We start from the raw sequence: 23463 nt of genomic DNA, 5'->3' as shown, positions 1-23463 counted from the left end.
TCTTTTTTTTTCCTGATACTTCTAGTAAAGGATTATTCTAAATCCTCACTGCTCTGGTGCAGGTCTGGTGATTCTCTTTCAAACTTCTGCCTTTTCTTGTGATGAGTTTGTACCCATTTGTTCTTGTGCCAACTGGTACTTCAGTACAAATAGTTCAGACCCCTCCCAGGTGTTTACTCCTGATGTATTTATAAGTAACAATCCCTCCCAGCACAACTTTCATGTTTACTCTGCAAAGAGGATCAAATTCTTGTACACTTCAAATTATTTTATTTGCTGGATTTATTTAACTTCAAGCAAAACAAAACAAGCAAATTAAAAACAAAAACCAGATTGTTGAATTGTTGATTTGCTGAGAATAGGAGGAGGAGATGTCAGCTCTGGGAATTACTGAGGAGGACTTTCCAAGTTTGGAACAGAAGCCTTGTGTAAGCATTCTTTGGGCCATGATGCCATTGCTGGGTTAATATTGAAGCACTGTGCCTGACAGTTGGCAGCAGTAGAGCTGGTGGGTGGGTTTCCTTCCTGATTGTTTCTGGTATTCTACATTTAGTGACAAGCAGCTGCACTTCAGAGTTCACTGAAGCACTGGGCACAGTGAGTGAGGTTGTGGATTACTGAAACTGAGGTCGCTGATTGCTGTCATGCAGTCATGTCTGCAGCAATGTAACAGGTGAACAGTGGGGCAGAGAAGAGCCTTGCAGAGGATTGCTGTGTGGTCGTAAAAAAAAAAATGACTTCTCAGGATGGCATTTGAATTGTTTGGTAAATAATATTTACCCGTGAAATAATAACAGCAAATTAATATTTGAATTGGGACAAGGAGGGAAGCAGTTTGGTTTGGAGACTGTGATGTGCTGTGATTGTTTTATTCAGTTTCAGTATCTCCCAAATTAGAATTTTTCAATAAAAGGTAGACTAGCCTCTGTCTTTACTTGTACATATCCCTATAATCTTTCCATTTGCACACCTCACCATTAAAAGATAAGTAATCAGATTAAGCTAACACAGCAACATCAGAAAGTGATTCTTAAAAAAAAAAAAAACAAACAACCAAGTCTTTGTACAAATTGTAACAGTTGATTTTCACAAATGCAGGGATTCCAGTGAGTTTTTCCTTTGCTTAAGCATAGTGCTCTTAGCTGTTCCAGCTGTTCCAGTGCTTCTGGATATTACCACAAAGAATATCACTATAAAGAGGGCAAATTAAAATCATTAAATTTTCATCTGTATATGAAAGTATGGAAAGAGAGAGAGAGAGAGAGATTGGGGGATGCATTGTACTGGAAATATTCTAAGTTTTTGTCTTTTCTAGCTTCAGGAATGGAGCTATCTGTCTGAAGAGGATTCTGCCCAAATATTCGTAGTCTCCAAGCTCATTTTCCTACAGACTCTGGTGTTACAACTTCATCTTTTACAGAATGGCTGAGAAAGCTCCACCAGGGATCACCAAAAAGTCTTCAAGGTCCACCCTTTCTCTCCCTCCGGAACCAGTGGAGATCATTAGGAGCAAAGCCTGCTCGCGGAGAGTTAAAATAAATGTCGGTGGACTCAACCATGAAGTGCTGTGGAGGACTTTGGACAGACTTCCAAGGACACGATTAGGAAAGCTCAGAGACTGCAATACCCATGAATCTCTGTTAGAAGTGTGTGATGACTATAATCTGAATGAAAATGAGTATTTTTTTGATCGACACCCGGGGGCTTTCACTTCCATTTTGAATTTCTACAGGACAGGGAAACTACATATGATGGAAGAAATGTGTGCTCTCTCTTTTGGCCAGGAGCTTGATTACTGGGGGATTGATGAAATATATTTAGAATCTTGCTGCCAGGCAAGATACCATCAAAAGAAAGAGCAAATGAATGAGGAGCTGAGGAGAGAGGCAGAGACCTTGCGAGAGAGAGAAGGGGAAGAGTTTGATAATACCTGCTGCCCAGAGAAAAGGAAGAAGCTTTGGGACTTGCTTGAGAAACCCAACTCATCTGTTGCAGCAAAGGTAGGATAAACAGTAGGCTTAATATAAAGATAGTAGAAAATGGTTTCATGACCCATGCATCTGACTTGTAGGAATCAACAACATCCACTAAAATATTTAGAGAAAAGAAGAATCTAAAAATCTACATATCATTAAGTGAAAACACCAAAATCTGTCCTAAATCCCACTGAAATCAGCAGAAGGAACCCTGCTGAGTTCATTTGTTTTTAGGCAACTACTGTACTGTACTGTACTTTGCTTTTGCTGTATGTGATGAGAAACATCTGTGTGATTCTTAATGCATTCCATATGAAACACTTCAATGAAAATGCAGACAGAGTACATTATCTACTTGTTTGTTAGAAAAGTATTTGGTTATGACAAACACCCATTTCAGTATTGCTTGTCCTGTTACAGGCACTGCATGTATGGTGTGTCAGTGTTTGGTAGGTTGTGCTGGATAAACTATCAAAGAGTCATCAGCTGGTCTGGCATGGCTTTAGTATGGCATGTTTTCTCTTATACTACACTTTTGCAATCAAGAATTAGAGTGTTTTGTATAAAAATGCTAAAATATTAATGCATATATATATTTATATTCATGTATATTTATGTGTATACAGGTATATGTATATAAACAAGTATATATTCTAGACGTGCATACACACAAATATATATGTGTAAAGTTTATATATATTTAGTCAGAAGTGAGAACAAATTCAGATGAATCCTGGGTCCAGTTCTGCTGTCTTCAAACAGGGAAGTTGGCTGAAGTCTCACTGATAACAATGGAAAAGTTTACCCTGGTTGTGGAAATGGGACTGCACACAGAGATGTTGGTACTCGTATTTAAAAGAAAGATTTTCCTGCATCTTGAGGAGCTTGGTTGTTCTCTTTGTGGTGTGAAGCACTAATTAATGTGAGGTAAATTTTGGAATTAAACTCATCTCCAGTTTGTATGACTCAAAACGAAAATGTCCGATGTTTAGATGTTCGTGTTAAGCTTAACTGTGGCTTTATTTTCTTCTGTTGTTGTTTGTTATTGGATGCAATGCTCTTGGACCAAGGTAAGTATTAAAAAATGATGCTGCAATGGACAAAAAAATGAGAATTCTGGCAAAGATTTTTTTTGCAATAGTAACTCTTACTATTGAGGTACAGTACACTTTTTTTTTTTTTAAATTTTCATTCTTCATTGTGAGCTACCTAACTTTTTAAGCAAGGAACTTACTTTATTAAAAAAAGATGTTGTGGCAGAATTTAAAGTTTGTAAGCAGAATAAAAGCTTATAGGAGAAAAATGAAAGTATTCAGAATATTTTAGAAAACTACATGAATAAATTTATTCAGAATATTTTAGAAAACTACATGAATAAATTTTCTTCCAAGATACATATTCTAGGCCATATGTTCTTCTCCAGGAGAAAGAGCAGAGGGGAAGCAGATGGGCATAAGTTTTGCCAAAAAGGGTTCGGGGAGGCTGTGTTATGCCCCGTGATCCCCTGGTGCAAGCTAAGATCCCTCAGCCCCTGCCAGCACTTCTGTGACACAGCTTCTGCACTGCCTGCAGGACTCAGGGACCAGCTTCTCAGTCCTGCATGCCTTGAAACGTCACCAGTGTGTTCCATAACAGACCTCTCCTCCTGGATGCGGGCAGGAGGAAATCCTGTCTGAGCCACACTGCTGAAACACGCTGCACGCGACCTGGCAGAGCAGCTGGCCACGGACACGGCCTCAGAGACATCCAGCAGGCAGATTTGGTTGTGAAATGTTTTCTCTTTTATGCACAGAAATGAAGGCAGCTGTCTCTAAGGCTTGAGACATATGCTTAATTAGTGTTTTCCTAAGACTAGGTAGGAGTCAACACAGTAAGATGAAGCAGATGAATAAAACAGAAGTAATATACCGATTTTTACATTCTTTGCCTGTGACTCGCTTTCATTCATTTGCATGTTGAATAAATGCAGAAATATAGGATGGTTAAGCTTGCATGAGTGCTTGCCATTCATCAAACTGTTCTTATGACTTACGCAGTGCCCCATCATGCATTTGCTTAAAATAAGTTAGGCTGGCCCTGAGCTTTTAAGAAAATCCCCCTTTGGTCACTCTGAGCAGATTTCTCTTCAGATTTTGCAGATGAGTGTGGCTGTTTCTTCAATTTCCCCAGATGTCTAAATAATTATTTTTTACCTTTTTATTTCCTTTTCCCCTCATGCCCTAATTTGATTCAATGTTATAGATCTTTCTTGCTACAGGGAGTTTCACATTGCACTTAAATACATGTTGTCATGATTTTCATTATTTCAATTGCCTTTTGTCTAAGTTAATGCCATTTGATGTGGTTTCTGTGGTTCTGGTAGCTAGAAATCACCATAACACATGCACTCAGTTTCTCTAGCTAGTCACCTTCAGTCTGTAAATACATATATGAGCCAAAATTATAGTCAGATATGCCCATGGCAGCTCAGACAGCTATAGAAACTTGGTTGAATGACATAAAGGAGAGCAAAGACCATCACAACACATTTGACCTTAGGTAACATAAAACAAGATATGGTGGAATCAGTGGGCTGCACTTTGAAAAAGACTGCATTAGGATCAGTAGGATCAGTGGCAAGGTTTTATCTGAAGTGTTTAGATAACATCTCTTTTAGATTTTTCATTTTTTTTTGTATTTGGTCTAATAATTTTCTAGTTTGTCCTGAGACAAGAGGCACAACCATCTTCTTTCCTCTGTAGGAGTAGAAAGGATAGTGGAATTTTGACAGTGGCAAGTTGGGAAGCAAGTGAGGAAATATTGCCATAAGCCTCGAATTCAAATATTAGCTGCCTTTTGAAGAGATGAAACCATATGAATGTGCATATATATCCTATAGGTACTTGTTCAGTCATTTACATCCTGTGTGGCATCCAAGCAGCTGACAGGAACAGCTTGGTTTTTAAATCCCTTTCACATCAAAGATTAGAAATGTGAGATAAATACTGGGATGTGGTTTTGATATGTGACTGTGTCTTGCCACTTCTTGATTCTGTTAAGAGCCCTTCTAGGTCTGATCCAAAGCTTACTGAATTAAGAGGGAGTCCTGCTTTGGATTAGGCATCTCAGGACAAATCCTGCTCCTTTCGAGGTCAGTGAAGGTTTGCCACTGACTTCACTTACAGCAAGGTGAGACAGAACAAGATGACAGTGAATGAGCAGCATGTATTTTACAGGATATGCAACAATAAATAGGAGAAAGCAAGAAGAATGTGTGGCAAGAAATTAAAACTATGTTTAGCTAGTAAAAAAAGGAATATTATAGATCAAGTACTGTTGCACAGTACAGGCACACTTAACTTTTTGAGTTTTTTTTAATTTAGTAAATGCAGATGTGCACTTCATCTCAGTCACCAATATTAGAGGCACAGCAGTTCTTGCTTAGTCCTCATCCCAGGAAAGATTTCTGTGAATTCAGTAGACATTTCAGCTGAGGACAACAGGATTTGCCTCCATTTTCCAGTGTTCTCATTCATAAGCTTTTTAAGTAGGATTAAGATAAAGATGTGCAGAAGTCCAGCCATTTCAGACATGTACAGAGCTATGGAATGAGAAGCAGTGCTGGAATTTATGAGGGACAGGAATTTTGCATATTTTACATCCCAGAAAAGTCCCAAAGCCTGGTCCCCAAACCACAGAGTTTTGCATGAGTCTGGCATTCTTTGGTCCAGAGTAACATCTGAGTTTTTAGACCAGGCATTTATTTATACTTATTGTGTAACCAGTAGTTTGTGAAAACTGTCTTTAAAAAAAAAAAAAAAAAATTACTTATGCTATCAGCCATCTTTTAATCTTTTATTTGCAGCTGCTGGACCTATAACAGCCTCCTTAGTGCAGCAGCAGCTCTGACCAACCTGTCAGTAATGCAGAAGTCCTCAACAGATACCAGAACGAGCACTGACTTCAGTCAGATGTGAACTTTGTGCAGCTGGATTGCAGCAGTGTTTATGGTTCAGCACCTTGTGAACTGGCATATTAAGAGACATCTACCTGAGCTGATGCCTAGTCAGCTGTGTCTGAGGTACACTGTTTTGTGCAGTGCTCTCAGAATCAAAGGAGCCTTACTTTGGAATGAGTGTGAATCAAATGAACCCATACATTTATTATGTCTTTCAAAGCGTTAGTGAACGAGCTCTTCCTTTCATTCTTGTTTAGTGGATCCAATAGCCTGATTATTTTCTCTGGTTTTTAACACTGATGAAGCTCTTTTGGGCTAAATCCTAAATAAATATGGAATGTTTCTAGTCAACATGTTTTATGGTAAATATAGAGTGAATGAAACAAGAAATAAGTGGAATATCCAGGAGTAACAGAGACCCTGTGTCTGCCTAAAGATACCTGATAGTGACATACCACCTTTCATCTACAAGAGTATTTTAATTACCTTACAGTAACATTATCAACAAATTTCACTCAAATTTCCCAATTTGTGTTTTATATCCCATGTTGCCCCTTTGAATACAACTAGGATGTAATTGATTGTGATTGATTCTGCAGTTCTTTATTATGCAAGTAATTTTTTCTCCTATGAATATTTGCATCAAACTCAACGAGACTACTAACTGATCAAGTATAAAAGGTAGTACAAAGTAATTTGAAAAATTACTATTCAGTCACATCCTGTCCTTGATTTTTTGCATAACCCCTGTTGGTGTACATACACAGAAGGGTAAAACATTGGCCTTTGTGTTCTGCAGTATTTAAAGTGAAACCTGATAGGGTTGAAAGCGTTCTCTGTTAATTCTGTTTGTGTCACTGCATGGCTGATTTTTCCTTATTTTATTGATTTCTGTTTTTCTTTGGGTTAGTTTTCAGGGGATTTTTCTTTTTGTTTGCGTTACAAATTGTAACATGAGTATTACTTCTTTGTAAAAAGCACACTAGTTTATCAGCTAACTAGTGGATTGTGGATTACAGAAGGTATAATTATCCCAAGCCTGACTGGAAATTGTGAGGACTTTGTGTGCAATATTGAGTAACTAATCCCTTTTGTGAACAAAAATTCCTTAGGGGTGGGGAAAAAAAAAAACAAAAAAAACCAGGAGCACACAAGAGGAGATTTAGGCCACCAATATTTATTTAGCTACATGTGCATTTTGGCTGGGCTTGCCACAATGACTTGCCAAGAGAGGCAAGACACCTATTTTACATCAGGGGCCTGATTCTTACTTTCCACCATCTTATGTATGATTCACAATGAGTCTCATGCCTATTCCTTGTAGAGCAGCTTAGAAGTGTCTTAAGAGTGAGTGGAAATTATCAGTCACTGTGCATGACCAGAACAGAGCAGAGTGTCATATAGGACACTTCATTTTTCCTTTGCAAGTCCTCATAAATTGGATTGTCACAGTGTTCATTCGGGGTAAACCCTGATTAATGGTATGCTACTGGTTTCTTTTGGGTTGAAGGTAACCATATACACTCAAAGCACTTTAGAAAAACTTAGATGATTGGTATGTTGTGATATACCTCAGGGCATGATATTCATTGGAGATAAGTGTTCTTTTCTAGCTGGTATGTGGCTTGAACTTCTGTCCAACTTCTGGTTTAAATTTATTTTTGGGGGCAATCCTGTCACAAACCTTTATTCAGATGGACTACCAGGAATAATATAATTTGCATTGTCACTCCCAGTACTTTATAGAAATTTGTCCACTGAAAGTAAGTAATGATAAAGCACAGAGAATGGTCACTGGTAATAAATAGGTGTCTTCATTTCATGATTGTTTATTCTAAGGAAACTCATTACCACTCTTTGCTTTTAAGGTGAAGTTATTTCTTGTGCCAAACGATAAAGTCAGTCAATGTGACTGTAAGACAAGGAGATTATATTGGATCCTAGTCATTCATATTTAATAACTCAAGTGTTTTAATGTCTTGAAAGATAAGTGAATTTATTGCTTTTTCAATAGATATTATATCAAGGAACAAAGAAGACTGGCAGTAGTTAATTGATTTTGTTTGAAGAACTTATATATGCTCACTTCTGAGCTGGTCATTAAAAGATTATTTACCTTCTTTATACTTCTTATATGAAGTATCGTGTAACCCATGATTCAGCATTTTTGGTCAGTTTAAAGTGTCATGGGAATACAGCTACCATCTGATCTGTCTTGCTTCAGAGGTGCTCAGTACCTCAGTTACATACAGGTTCCCTTCAGCCCTGAGATATTATCAGTGGTGTGCAAACTTATTAAAAACCTTACTAAGAACTGCTGTGGGGATGAGTAAAATGTCCTTTGAACCGAATTGCTTATTGGCACTTAATTCTCAGTAAAAGAGATGCTGAAATTGTGGAAGCAGTGCCAAGGGCAGCGATGCAGTGACTCATATTATAACAGTCCCTCACTGGCTTCAAGCACTGGCACCAGAGAATATCCCCATTCCCTGTATGAACAAAGGGATGAGAACTTTACTCCTGTAGCTGTGATAAGGGACTTCACTGACTCTGGCTTTATGCATACATTAAGGAAAATCAAAGGCGATTCATGATGAGTCTTGTTAAAGGGGGAAAAAAAGGGCAGGAATAATTATTTTAAAAATTGGGGAAATCTATTTTTCGTGTCTGGTAATAATATCTAGTTGGAAATATTTTGCAAAACAAAGTTTTAAAGTAATGAATAGAATATGCCTGAACTTGTGAAACCATTCACAGGATCACACAGTAGCTCTTGCACAGAAAAACCTACTGGGATTTGGAATATATGATATTACAGTGATTTACCAGCAGTTACCATCTGCATGAGAACAGCTATCATGTATAGAAAACATTTATTCCAAATTACGCCAGCACCTTGCGTCCTTAATTTAGGAGAGCAAATTAACTTAATTTAACTTAAGAGAGTAATTTAACTACAACAACAGCTTCTTTTACCACCGATCATATCCTTTTTTAATGCTGTTACCATCTACTGAGTGTAGAGTAGCATCAATGGTGCTACATATCTTTTAAAATATATACTGCAGTATTTCTGGTTACGAGGGTGATGTTTTGGGCATTACAGCATGCCCCTCACAAAATCAGAGGCATCTCACAAGCTGGATTTTTGGCTGTGACATGTCACTTAAGCTGTGCAATGCCTGAGGGGACAGACCAGGCTGTTGTGCCTTTCCCTTCACACAGGGGCAGATCGTATGTCCTAAAAATGTTGCATTTCCGTTCCATGTTTTTATAAGCAGCTGCCAGTGTATTGTCTTCTCTCATGTAAGATATGTGGAAGGAATCAGATGTCAGGGAGATACACTAATAAATTAAGTGATGAAACATTACCCAGAAAAAAATCTGTGGGACACAAAGGCCTGCATCTTATTGTCTGGATAAACAGGCTCTGTCTGGCTTTTGCAGAGCTGAGGCAAAACAAATCTATATGATCCCCGGAAAACTGGCCTTTGTTTGGCTCTCTGATTTTGTTGCAAGATGCAGAACAACAAAAAGTTGCTCCCAAGTGACTGGGAAGCCAAACAGACTGTTGCATGTTGTTTATTTCAGAAAAAAACCCATGGTATTTATCATGACATATGGCAGACTCATGAGTTTTCTATTTGATTAAGATATGTGAATATTTGACACATAGCACTGAAAACCAGGTCCTTTGGGGGAATATTGAAAACAATCAGGTGACACTGGCACAGCTGTTTCAAAGTGACTTTGAGATTAGAACAGGATCCCAGTACAGTCCTTATATGAAGCCACCGCGGTCTGCTCTTAACATGCCTTGGTAATTCTCTTTTTGGGGAAGCATGAAAAAAGGCCAGGGTTTCAAGTGGGATGAGTGAATTTGATTTACACTAGGTGGGACTCAGAAAACAGTTCTACATTTTAAGTAATTTCATAAATATGCAGTATCCTTTCCACGTTAATGTTGCAGCATTATAGGTGAGTATGTGGTACTCCACATACCACAGCTGAGAAAGCTCTTCAAGTGTTTTTGAGCAGCTGTGGGAGGGGGCAAGTTATCTTTGAAAAGCACGTTTACTTTGGCACTGTAACCATTAATTCTAAATATTACCAGCTAGCCTTTATTTCCAAAATAAGTGTTTGGATTTGTTGGAGTTTATCCTATACATACACTATGTATAAGTATATACAATACTGACAGCTGAGCCATTTAAAAAAAATTGCTCACAATATTACACATCAAGAAGATATGTGAGATGGCTGAAACTATCAGAGCAGTAGTTTTCTTTCAGTATTTAAGTGCCTACAAACTGCCTGAATCATATTTGCTGATTTTTCAAACCATCGTGTAGCTACTTGTAATAAATATTCATACAGGATTTCTTCTAAAATGCCGGGAAAGACAGGAGCCATGGGATGCAGACCTGAAGTCTGAGGAAGCTTTTATCTGAATGACAAGGTGAACTCCTGAGTTTAGTCTTACCTGACCTCTGAGGCTCAAGTTCATTCCTCACTGAGAATCTTTTATGCCTGCTGCTTGTAGAAATGATGTTGTGCTCCCCTAATCTTCTGCCTAAAAACTGGTGCTTCATCAAACTAATATAAAATCTTCTAGGGTTTTCTAAGCTATTCTGTCCTCATCTCTAATAGATAAGATAATGAAAAGTCCAAAAAGAGCTGTTCTTCACAAAACATCTCATAAAGGGGGAGCTTTCCTTTCCAAGGCAGCAATGGGCTTTATTGCAGGATGCTGGGGCACTTTGGTTACCCAGAGTTCACTGTCTTCCATCATCCATCATTGAGTCCCTCTTGATGCAACCACAAGGGTTAGACATTGCTTTAAAAAGCTCCAGTATGGCACAGCCAGAGCTATCCCAAGGACAACTGAGTGGCAGTGACAGTTTCAGGTATCGCTGGCCACTTGCAGAATGTCCCATTGCAAGGGATTGCTGCTGGCATACTTTGGGACAGTTAAGCTTGCTGTGGTTTCATGTATTCCTGGGGATGGTATTTTTGGCTAACTCCTGAGATGGTTCAATTTTTCGTACTCTTTCAGTCAGTTGGATTTCTGTGACAGACAGAAATGACATCAAGCTTTGTTGTTACAAACTCACATTCACACAGTTTCTTTCCCAAGCGCTGCAGCCTCCTTTTGGATTGCTTTCTGAAGGATCCTTGGATGACCTGTGTATTCTGTTTTGCTCAAGTATCCACCAGTGTGTTTGACTTTGGGGGAGGTTTTTCTGGAGAACAGTGAATATTGCTAAAATAAAGTAGGTAAGGCTGTTCTTTTGACATTGTATAAATGTGTTACAGGCTTATTCTGAGAAGAACTGGGAACTCATTTCCATTGCTGTTACTTTCACAAAGCTTTTGTATTTTCACGTATCATATTTTTAAAAATTTGATATAAATTCTTTTGTGGAGTTAAATGCCATTTGAAAAAACTGTTCCAAAAGTATCTTGGTCTGTGGTCTATACACGTATGCATACAGTTTCATTTTGTAAGATGATAGCACAGAAAAATTTGGTTAGTGCCCCTGAATTCAGTCATAACACTAACATTGACTTCAAAGTTCTTTAGGCCATGGCTACCTGCATTTAGCACAAAAGGCAAAATACGTAACATGAAAAACGTACATAGGTATGAGGCCAGTCCTGTTTCACTGAACTCTAGAGCCTTTTTTTAGAATTGAAGCAGGATGGACAGATTACTCAGGTCAATAATATGTGCTTCAGTGAACCTGATACTAATGTATTGTAATCTGCATTTTAGATTGATATATTCTCCTGCCTGATGGTGAGGTTGCTGTTCATGGATTTAATTCTAAACTACATATGACAGATTTACTCAAAATGCTGTAGGTACTCCAGTAATAGTGAAATGGTGAACAATTCCTCTTAGCTTTTCAGTGCTTCTTCAGTCTGTTGAATTTAGGAGGAATCAACACAGTTTGCTACATACTTGTATATGCAGTTTTGGATTAAATAAGTAAGTTGAAGAGGAGGTCTTTTAATTAGAGTAGGTGATAGAGATGAGAGCTCTTGGACTGAAAAATAATTTGCTTGATGAGTGTATTATAGAGGGAATAGATGAGGGCTAGATATGCTCTTTAGGAAGCATTCTTAGTATGTGTTAACACAGAATGGTGGGACAAGTCTTATTACAATATTGTGTAACTGATGTTAGTAATGTCTGCATGAAGAATAAGCTCTTCTGAAATACGCCTCTTTTCTGAAAGCAAATTAATTTCCTTTGATGATGATGAGATGCTTTGATGATGAGAGTTGCTATGTCTGACTCACAGGTGTCCCCTCTCAGTCTGATTTCCGTTAAGTGAAAACAAATTTTTTAGTTTAGGCGGGTATGAAATTGAAAGGAAAAACCTAATCTTAGAAATATCCATTATTGCATTGAATTTCTGATAACGTGTGTGAAGCATTTCAGCAATAATGATTCAGATTAATGTAACTTCAGCATTTGTAACTCCAGCATCAGTTTCCTCTCTAACTGGATTTAAAAACAAAATCCAGCCCTTACCTAAGCCCGTGTTCCTGAGAAGGAGGCTGTGTGTGACAGAGAGGTGGTAAAGAGAGCGCAGTTACTGGCAGGGTTTTGCTGCTGCCTGTCTTTCATGGAAGCATCCTCCCCCAGGGCTTTACTGGAAGGCAGGGAGCAGCTGGAAAGGGCACGGGGCAGGCACAGATGTCTCCTGCTTGTGAAGCCAAGCTGAAAGCCAGCATGCAAACAGCAGGAGAACCCCGTCCTTGCAAGCAGGAGGCACAACTGCAAATCTCTGTGGTGCCTTTGCCCCCTCCATTTTTAGAAAGGAAGATGGGAAGAAAACCTTCAAAAGCTCTGAACCTTCTCTCATATTGCAGTTGTGTGAAAAGGAGTATTATCCCTTGGGAACTAGGCTGAATTCGAGTGTTCCTGAGAGGGGGAGCAACTTGCACGTGTGCCAGTCGTGGATCCCTGTGGCACATCAGTTTGCTGCAGGAGCACACTTGGCAATCGTTCCTTGTTCCAACCATGTGACAATGGATGGAGGAGCAGTTCTTCAGTGCTGTGCCATAGACAAACAGCGCCTCTGGGCACAGAAATGGTACTGAACCTGCCCAGAGTTTACATAAGTAAAATGCAAAAGAAGAATGGAGGTTTTTAACTGGATTTCCCCTTTTCCTTTCCCATCTGTCCAAAACTACATTTTTCTTTTCTCTATTGTAAATGCATGAAGGAGTCAATCAGGAGTCAAGCGAATCTTTCTTTTTTTTTTTTTTTTAGGTCTAAAAAAAAGAATCTCACAACATTTTTACATTTTTGCTAGATGTTTAGTTTTTAATATCACCATAACTGTTGTTTTAACTGCTCTGGAATGAAACCTCCCTCCAGAGGGATGTTCACCTAAGTCATCTGAGATCTCCGTGTTTATAGAAAAAGGGCAACCAACCACTGACTCTGGTGTGCACTGATTTAACACTAGTGTGATCTAGTGTGTAAGAAAAAAAGAAGATACATTTTTCTGTGGATGAAAAATGCTGTCAATTTATTCAATGATGTCAAATACTTTGGCATTCATTATTTGGTAAGTTTTCACAGATAAGCCAGGTTCTAGACTTAAGGGTGCTATTTTGAAACACAGTTTTTAAAGGACATTTACAGTATTGAAAAAAAGGGGAAGTGAGATAATAGATCAAAATGAAATAAAAAGCACAGAGCCAGGTTGTGTCTGAACAGCAAAAGCAGTCTTTCCTTCCCCTTCCACACAGGATCCCAAGTTGTGCAGGTGCACTCTCCTTCTTCTGCACAGTGGTGTGTATGTCCATATTGTCCTTTGACCATAGGAAACCCCAGGCTTGGTGATGATGAGAGCTCAGCCTCTGCCCTGCAGCTGGTGCTTCACGAAGCCTCACCAGAGACAGCCCTGGGCAAGTGGAGGGCTCTGCACGGGGCCTCGCTCTGGGGACAGCTGGTTGGGGACAAGCTGCCTTGGGGACAGAGCAGCGTGTCGGAGCTCTGGCTGGCTTGTGTGTCAAAGGCAGGAAATCTGTATCAGGACAAAGATGCATGTTAGCTGGAATAATATATGCGATTTAGATAATTGTACAAGTGACCTAATGTCAGCTGTACAGCTGGCATTACTTCGTATGATAAGGATGCAAAAAGAAAGAAAATAAATAGGCAGTCCAAGCCACCAGATAATTTCCCTAAGGCTAGAAGAGATCATCAGAAAAGAAGACTAAGGACAGGGTAGGGAGTAAGAGAAACATAATCAGGAAATATCTACATGTATTGAAATTTCAGTGCCTATTAGGGTTTTTATTCCTAAAATCCATGGCATTATTTTTTCCTTTCATTTTAAAAATTCTTAGCACGGTATCTCAAATAAATTTTGTTTCTATTGTCAGACCTTTCAGTCATAGGCAGTGGCCATACAAAGGGTCTCCAGTTTGCCATGTCTTAATTCTCAGCAAGGAACTTCAGAGTAGTGACAGGCATCTCCTGAGAGAGGAGTCTGATGACTAGCCTGCTTGTGAGTGAGATTATTCCTTCTGTGAAAGCAAAGCAGTGTTTTCTCCAGCTGTGTAGGTCAGAATTTTAAAGTAAGCTGGGGACAGCTGTTTCTGCTTGTTTACTGACAGCTTCTCTGTGTGTGTTGAGCGTATGCATGCAAAAATCACCGTGCAAAGTGAGGTGCTGAGCTCAGTCACATCAGCATGTCACCACACCAACCCAAAACCAAGACACCCCAGGGAGGGATATACATCGTGCCTGAGAATATTATCTTTTTTTTTTGTTGTTTAAATCACTCCTAGTATAGATTTAGTGCCACAAGCTTACCTCTGAGGTGAAAAGACATGTATCAAAGAAAGCATGAGCATTTTTTTGTATGTGAGAAGCAAAGTTAATGAGCATTGTTTACAAACTAAATGCAGACAAGTAGATGTATGTATCTGTCCCTACTGTAATTGTTTTAGTACAGTTCCTTGTAATATTGAAGTGATTTGAGATTTACAATCATTTGACAGGACAGAGAAGCCCTGTTGTACAAATGAGGTTCACTCTATCTACTTTAAGGTCCCACAAAAGTTTCTGACAAAGTGGGAAGCTGGATTCAGATCTTTCATCTGGAACATCTTTTATTTCTGTGGAAATTTGGTCTTGAATATTTTAGACTTAGAACAGGCAGAGTTCTCTCATACCATTAGTAATTAAATAATGTTCTCATTTAATAATGCTGACAGAGATTTGAAAGCCTACAAATCTAAGAGACTCATCTGCCTTGTTTCTATTCCTTTTAATGGAAAATAAGCTATTTTAACCAATATATTGTGGGTGTGTCTTGTAATGGTGTACATGTCAGTTGGTCCCAGAGCCTTTTGACATGTTTAGGTCAGTGCTATAGTTTAGAAGAAAATTGATAAATTACTTTATACTTATAGAATTTAACTACTACTTATTATAGTAACCATTTGCCTTTGATCAGGTTTCTACAGTGTAGCTTGAAAAGTGAATTAATATTTAATTTCAGTCAATAAAAAAGACTTTGTGGGTGGAAAACCAAAAATAAATGCTAAGAGCTGAGATAAAAGTGTAAGAAAGTCTTCAAAGGCATCTAGATTTTGCTTTAGATATTTATCCATAGTCATTGATTCTTAATTCCATCCTGGTCTTTTGGCTTTGGTAAGCAAATATTAAATATCTCCTCTGAGATGCTGCAATCTGCCTACACTTCCAGTATACTTTAGACAGCAAGAGTTTATAATGGGTACAGGCAGCTTCCTCCAGATTCTGAAATGGGTTGCAGGGCAAAAGTTACTAAATTAATTCCAGCTGCTCTAGCCCAGATTGGAAGCTATATTGTTGGATCACCCTTTGATGCTACTTTCATAGTAATTCACCTTGGTTAGGAGGCAAAATTGCATGCAGGGCCATGCTGACAGCTTCAGTGCTGCTGTGCATTGTGGAGGGACCAGCACACCGAGTGATAGTTGATTTCTCCATGAAGTTCCATTCATGGAGTTCTGCATCTTCCAAATTTTTTGTTCAGCATATTGTAAGGGAGAAGAAACACAGTTTATTGCAAGTGGACAAGGGAGCAACTAAGACCCTTGTGTATTCACTCAAGACAACAATTTTGACTTTAAGAGCAGTAAATAATTTTTTTGACCTGTCCTGCAGATGCTGTCTGGATGGAGATGTTTCTTTCCTGTTCGCTGTGACTCATGGTCACAGTTCATTTTCATGACACTCAAGCCGCACCAGCCAGTAGAGAATATCTGTGTGCAATCCCAGAGACCTCGGAGGCTGAGCAAGTGATGGGCAGGAGGGGGGAAGACCTGGATGCAGCAAATGGCATCCAGCAGGGACATGGTTACGGTAGCTGGTGCCACTGGAACATTGCAGCTGGGATGCTGAAGCGTTCCATAGTGCCTGGCATTTTCTTAGACAACATGTATAAAACTTCTGTGAATTAACTTTTCTTCATTTTTCCCTTATGTGGTTCCAGTTTCTCACTCTTGTGTGGCTCAGAAAATGTCCAAACTGGGCATCCTGAAAAACAGAATTGATGTGGGAGGTAAACTTCAATAAAGTCTTCACTTAACATTGCATTTAGTTATTGTTCTGTGTCACAAAAAAAGTGAACTGAAGACATTATGAAAATTGTTTACAAAAAAAAGTAGGGAAAATATGTGATGTGAAGAAGCACACAAATAAAGCTGATCATCCACTTGAGAGAAAGTTTAAAAAAAATCTCTTAAATAAGAATAGGAAAAATATCAGTAAAAAATCCCAGTGCTAGCAAAGTCCTAATTTAGCTAAATATGTAAAAACAGACAAATCAATATAAATTTAGGTGCTATGTAAACCATGTAGGTTTAAAAAAACAAGGCAAATGAAGTGAAATTCCTAATTTTATTTGAGGATGTCAGCCAAGTAAGTGTTTCAGAGCCTTGATGGAAGGAAATCCTGTAATATAAAGGTACAAAGTATGTATGAATGACAGAGAAAATTTTCCACTGGAGTAAAGTTCCAATACTTCAGGAATGAAGAGCTCACACTATCAGGAAGAACCCACAATCCCTGATCTAAACAGAGAGAATGAAAACCTACAGCTCTTCTATCTGATGCTCCATCTGGGTCTGGACAGGGATTGGGAAAAGCTGAAGGGAACCAAAAGACTGCAAGTGCAAAAAACACAAAATAAAGAGATGTTTAGACCTTGTGAGATATTCCCTTTTGTACTCTCCCTGGCATTGGGTGTTTCCTGGCATTGGGTGCTAACAAATGTGTGATAAAAAGCTGGGTGAGCTGTTGCTATTCCCTAGCATGGACAATTTCAGCTATGAGAAAGCTCATACTCCTTTTTCATGTCCCCACCACATGCTTTGTGCTGGGAGTTTTCTGAGTGAGAGGACACTGCATTTTGTGTACTTGAAGGTCAGATGGCCCCTTAGCTGAGGTTTGTGTTTGCTTCTTTCTGGTAAACAGTGCTATTTCACTTCCTTGAGTTTATTTAGTGAGTCTGTGTGTCCTTGTGCTGCTCATACCCAAAGAGTTGATCAAACAGGGTGTAGGGTGTTCTTCTCACTCCGCAGCCTGAAGGGGAAATAGTTGCCCTGCCCAACTCCGAGGTGAAGCTAATTAGCAGGAATGCAGTTATGAAAAGACACCCAAGAGAAATGACAAGAAAAATGGAACATGTGTCCCTCCCTGCCTCTGCACATGACAGCAGCTCCCCGTGTTCCAAGGCCAGTGGCAAAGCGCAGCTGGAATCCGTGTCCAGCACCGCGGAAGGTGATGCTGCACTGCTCCTGCACAGCTGGTCACCATCTCCTCTGCATTGTTGCAGCCACACAAGATAACGTTGTTTTTCTTCAGTAAAGACAGGTTTTGATCTTCTGAGTCTGCTGTGTTTTCAGGGCTTTGGGGTTTTTTGTGTTTTGTTGTTTTGGTCTTTTATTGTGTCTTGAAAGCATGTAACTACTAGTCTTTCTCAAGGCCATAAAATGTTGGCATTGAGAAATAAAAGAGAATGTTTTTTTCTTTTGAGTGCTAGTGTGAATCATTGAAAAAAAACAGCAAAGAAATGAGCCTTCATTAATCATAGTCCTTGTGCAAAGCAAATATTGAGCAGGCTCCTGTTAGGGAGTGTCTTATGTCAGGTCTGCTTTCAGACAAGGCTGATGTGGAAGCCTTCTTTGTTGCACTGTGCAGTAGTGCTCGTTCTGTCATACAGATGCTCGTTTTATTAGGGATTAGCTAAACACCAAGACTCCTTTGGAAGGCAATTACCCCTTTGCTTCCACCCCTGCAGTTTTTCAGATAGATGGATACAGTCTGACAACCATAGAGAACAAGCTGAAGCCTGGAGAAAATGACAGTCCAGTAATTTCCCCCCTCACTCCTTGTAGCTACTCCCTGCACCTCGCTACTTTCCAAATCATTTCATCAATAAAATTCATAATTTTTGTACTGTTCTTAGAATAGAATAAAACCTTTGAGTAAAAATAGGGGAACAATTGAAATACTGTAAGGAGAGTTTGTATTTTTCATATCTGAATTCTTGTGTTTCAGATTTTTGACACTGATTTAATAAAAGTTCTCTTTCAGAAGTCTAGAGACAATGAAATATTGCAGTGGTTAGAGAATTTCATATATACTGACGGAAGCTAAGGCAGTAGGTGATTAGGAAATCTGCTAAATAAAAATAATCTCAGTTGTTTGTCCTTTAGAATCAAACGTCTTTGGCACAAATCTTAGTCCCTGTATAGAGATTTTTAGAAGGTTTAGTAAGGGAATATCTATTACCCAGTAGACTTAAGGATTTTAGTATAATGAAACAAAAATCAAGGTATCAATCTAAAAAAGAAAAGAAATTGTTTTTCCTTTATTTTACAGCATTTAAGAAATGTCACTTGACATAATGTGTGGTGGTTCGGTTTCTCTTACAATAGGAAATAAGATGATTTGTGTGCAAGAAAATGATATGGTGTCTGGCTCTTTAGTCTAACAGCTTGTGCAAATAAAAGGGGAATCAAAAGAGCATTTCAAGTGTCAGCAGTGATGGGAGTGATCTCATTCACCGGTATTCTGCAATCGTACAATGCCCAGAGACATTATAGAAAGCCAAAAATGAGATTTTACATACAATTTCTCGACACAGAAGAGCTCTAGGAGGCACGAGAGGTTTCCTACAGCAATGCCAGAAGGAGAGTAGTAGCACACACTCAGTTCTGCAGCTGTTGGCTGGGTGACCTGCCCAGCACCCCGATCTGTCCCTCACTGGTGGCCCCCAGAGCCCCAGCCCAGGAGACAAGAGACAGCCCTGCTCTGTGTTCTCTTTGAGTCCAGCTTTCAAACCATGAGTGAGTTCTGTCCTTTTATACATGTTTATATATATATATATATGTCTGTGTTTGTATGTATGTATATGTGTATATTCAGATATAATACTTCTCAGGATTTACCAGCACTTATGGGGAAGATGAAAACCACAAGCCATTCTTTCAGATCTGTTTTTGACATAAATCCCAAGGTGTCCCACTTTATCATATTCCTTCCATAAGTGCTTTGTATCTGAACTGCTGTTACTCCAGTTTTTCAGTTGTTGCTGAAGTGGAATTATGTAGAGCGAATGTTTTTTCCAAGGTTTGTTTTTTATTCACTTGCAAATAATTGTAAAGAATTGAAGAGGAAGAGAAGAGCCATCTAAACTCATACTGAAGTGTTTTATATTAATTGAATTTTGCTTAGGTGTCAAAATCATTTAGGTGTTGACTTTGACATATTCCATACACTTCAGAAAAGTTGATTTGGTCGGATTACTCTGCAACATTGCTAAATGCAAAGTTTGCAGCACTGAGATGGAATTCAGCCCTCCTTCATGTCAGTGGCTGGAGTTCAACTGGCTCTCCAGACCCAATCCTGTTGCAAGAGAGCTAAGGATTTTCTTTTTTTTTTTTTGCCTTTGATTTTTTTTTTTTGCCTTTTGCCTTCAGCACCCAAACCAAGGGTCCTGGATCGGTATTCTGGTTGTCTAAAGCTCTGTCACATAGTCAGGAAAAACAGGGGCTCAGTGGGATTGAGAGCAACTGTAGGTAACATGTCTTTCTCCACTGGCTGCAGGAGAAATTCAAGTCTCAGGCAGGCACCTTCATTCAGCAGGATGGACCTTGGGCTGAGCACCTGCTTGGCATGGGTAAAGTTTTGCAAAGCCATCTTTCAGGGCAGCATCACCAAATACATCTCTCAAAAGCTTAAAAGCAGCATATCTGACATCACCAGAGGGAAGAGGAAGGGAAGGCAAAACAGGTTTTGTTGTCCTGCTGCACATTTACTGCATTAGCTCTGACAACCTCTCAATTTTCTCATCCTGTGAGGCAGCAATGTCAGCTGTCTGCATAGCTGCTCACCTTTTCTCCTGTTTGGATGGAAGCTTCAGCTTTTCCAGAATGCTGACTGGAAAGAGCTGGATTTGGCATGAAGCTTCGAGGGTTCTCTGCAAACAGCATCTTCAGTTTGTGCCTGAAAGAAATGGGAGTTCAGTTTTGTCTCGGAAGATAGCGATCACCTAATGTGTGCTACAATGTTTTACTTAAGCACTCAGCAGTGAACAAATTGTGCTGCACAGAAATGTAGCCAGGTATCAGAATACAGCAAAAGCATTATTTATGCCTTGGGTTTGGGTTTTTTTGATTTTAAGCTGGCCTTACCATCTGAAGAAAAGTTTTGCAGCTAGTCACACAAAGTTCCTTCTCACGAGCTGCAGCATTGTACTGTTAAAGCAGTAAATGTGATGACATGCAAACAATATGTCACTTCTTAGAAACTGCTGTAGTTGGTCTCCTTGAAACCATGATAATGAATATATTAATTATCACATTGTCTACAGAATTACTAAGGAATACCTTGTTATTTTAATCACATTATATTACTTACGTATTATATATAATATACGTATTATTAGTATGCTAAATTTTAGGAGATGACTTGCAGTTAAGCATGTACCTAACTGAAAATCATCTCTTAAAATTTAGCATTTGACTAAAGTGATTGGTCTGGTGGAACAGAGATGAGATACTTTGGTGGAACAGAGATGAGCAACTTTTTTGTGATCCAAACTCCATTCTATTGATAATTTCATACAGATGTGATAGATTTTGTAATTCGTCTACCTTTAAGATAAAATTTCAGTTTCCAAGAATTAACTCAAAACATGTTGCATTCTAATCAGGAGAATAGTGTTAAATGGTCATCACAGGCAAAGAAATAGAAAATAAATGAAAAAGTTTTTACCACACCATGGAGAAAATTAGAACAAAGATATTGTGGCAATGTCATATTGTATAAGTTATGCCTAGAGGATAAAATTCTAAAATTCGTTCTCAAATAGATATTAATGGCCTGTGGTAACACTAGTGACCTTGTGATTAGCCTGGTCATTTTTGCAGTGCTTTATTTCTATCACAAGTGTAATATTTGAGCTTTCTGTTGTGTAGTCAACTTAAGAAATGAATCTGCCCTACCCCAGACATAGCTAGTAGGGTATTTTTATAGATCAAAGCATGTATTGGCAATGGAAATAGTAGTTTCTTCTTCTCAGTTACTACTAAAAAATGACATTGCAAGTACATCACATAAGCAGCACACCTACAGGCTGTTGTTGCTGATCGTGGCTGTTCTCAAAGCTCCTTGTCACAGCTGATGCAGAACTTTAAATACAGAGGGGGATACAGAGAGGTTCTCCATCCCCTGAGGTGTTTGACTTTGTTTCAGTGATACAATCTGAAATTGAACTGGTGTGGTTAATTGATTTTTGGGGGGTTCATTTTATTTTTTTCTGAGTATCTCACGAATGGTTGCTGCATTTTAGGGAAGGAGGCAGAAACTTTGGGCATTGGCCACCCAAGGGTTTGCTGACAGGAATAATAAGGTAGTTCAGAGCATCCTGAAATGTTGGTGGGATAGTCAGCAAATCAGTTTTGACTGCTTCAAGCTGGAGCCAAATGTTTCATATTTACATCATGTTCGTCTGTGGAGAATTAATCTGGTACTCCAGAAGGGTGGAAACTGCTTAAGAATCTGTTACACTGGGTCCCAAACTGCCAGTACTGTGGATGTCACGCTTCCAGGAATAAAAGCATATGTGCTCATTTTTTATTCAGAGTCATATGTCTTCTGCTGTAAGAATAATTTCCTAGTCTGCATAAACTTTTCTTTTGCTGTTTCTATTGAGCAACATAGGGGCAGACAGTGGTCTATATTTTTCTCAGTTGTATCCCATTGCTATAATTCTGCTTTATTAGCTATGAGATGGTTTGCATCAGAGGTAGTCTCAGGACTTAACACTTGTTGTGTATTGAACTGGTTAGTATAAGGCACATGAAAGAGAAGATTTCGCTCTAACTTGAAAACCTTCTCTTGTTGACATCTAACCTGAGGGGAAAAAATACTGTGCTTAGGGAAACAACAGAATAGTAGACAGAGATCAAAGAACACCTGACAGAAGGAATGGCAATTGTTTTGACAGCTGACAAATCCCAGAAATTATATCTTTTTCTAAATCTGGAAAAGCCTAGAATTTACTACAAATTTCAAGTGGTCTGGCTCAGCTCGTGGCTATTCTGAGTAGATGAGGACTGGCCACTGAAATGAAGAGCTTTGTCCTGACCATGCACAGTAAAAGACCGGTCAGGGAACTGAATCACTGACTCAGAAATACACTCTTAGTTGAGGACTGAAATTCCCATTGTGGCCAAAAACAGTTAAGCTAGATTTTGACTTGGGCAGAAATAGAGCCAGTTTGAGTCCAGAATGTTAAATGTGAGGAAATGCTGACTTCTTGCCAAAGTTTTGTGCAAGGAAAACTAATTAGTCCTGCAGGGCTTGCCTTGTTAATTTTACTGAAAAGACATTATCAGGCTCATGGACACGGGCACGCATGTAGATGTGTACAAAAATGATGTAAAACATTTGTTTCCCTACTTGGTTAATAGTTTAATGGGAAAAAACCCAAGTAACCACTGTGTCTGGTCTACTCTGACTTTATATTGATTGAAAGAAAATGGAGAAATTATATAGAATAAGGAGAAAGTAGGGCTTTACTAATCCAGAATTGACTTCATAACGGAGTCTTGCTGTAATCTGGCTTTTAGATTAATGGTTTCTGTTTATATGCTCTCTGGGATAATAGTTGCTTTTGCTTTTATAAGATGTGAGCCAGCCTCTTGGGAATTTCTGAAAACTTTCTTACATCCTTTAAATATTATTTTAAGAATTTAGCACAGATGTTTGAGCAAATGAAAGAATAAGCAGTTTTCATTAGGCTCATGACTTACTCTTAAGGCTGTTTAAGGGTCATCAGCATGGATTTGTGTCACAGTTCAAACCAATTTGCTTATGATAGGTCTCAAAAATAGGATATGAGATTTACAAATAGACAGACATCAGTGAGTGAGAAAGTTCTTTTATTTTTCAGGTTGATTGGAAATAGACATCTGATAAAAATCACAATATTTTGCATTTCATTTCAATATTATTTTGCA

General features: G+C 38.8%; 1 protein-coding gene across 1 annotated transcript in view; it reads left to right on the top strand.

The window, feature by feature from the left end:
* Window positions 1-1421: 1421 nt before the first annotated feature.
* KCNB2 (potassium voltage-gated channel subfamily B member 2) overlaps window positions 1422-23463 on the top strand; it is a 164319-nt gene continuing 142277 nt past the window's right edge. Inside the window, exon 1 of the mRNA XM_041464471.1 lies at window positions 1422-2000. Within this exon, the coding sequence (XP_041320405.1) occupies window positions 1422-2000 (579 nt within the window). The remainder of the gene's footprint in view (window positions 2001-23463) is intronic.

The sequence above is a fragment of the Pyrgilauda ruficollis genome, unplaced genomic scaffold (assembly GCF_017590135.1).
Source record: "Pyrgilauda ruficollis isolate IOZ18807 unplaced genomic scaffold, ASM1759013v1 scaffold18, whole genome shotgun sequence".
Lineage (NCBI taxonomy): Eukaryota > Metazoa > Chordata > Aves > Passeriformes > Passeridae > Pyrgilauda > Pyrgilauda ruficollis.
Note: the sequence above shows the minus strand (reverse complement) of the source record. Positions and strands in the feature narration are given on the sequence as shown.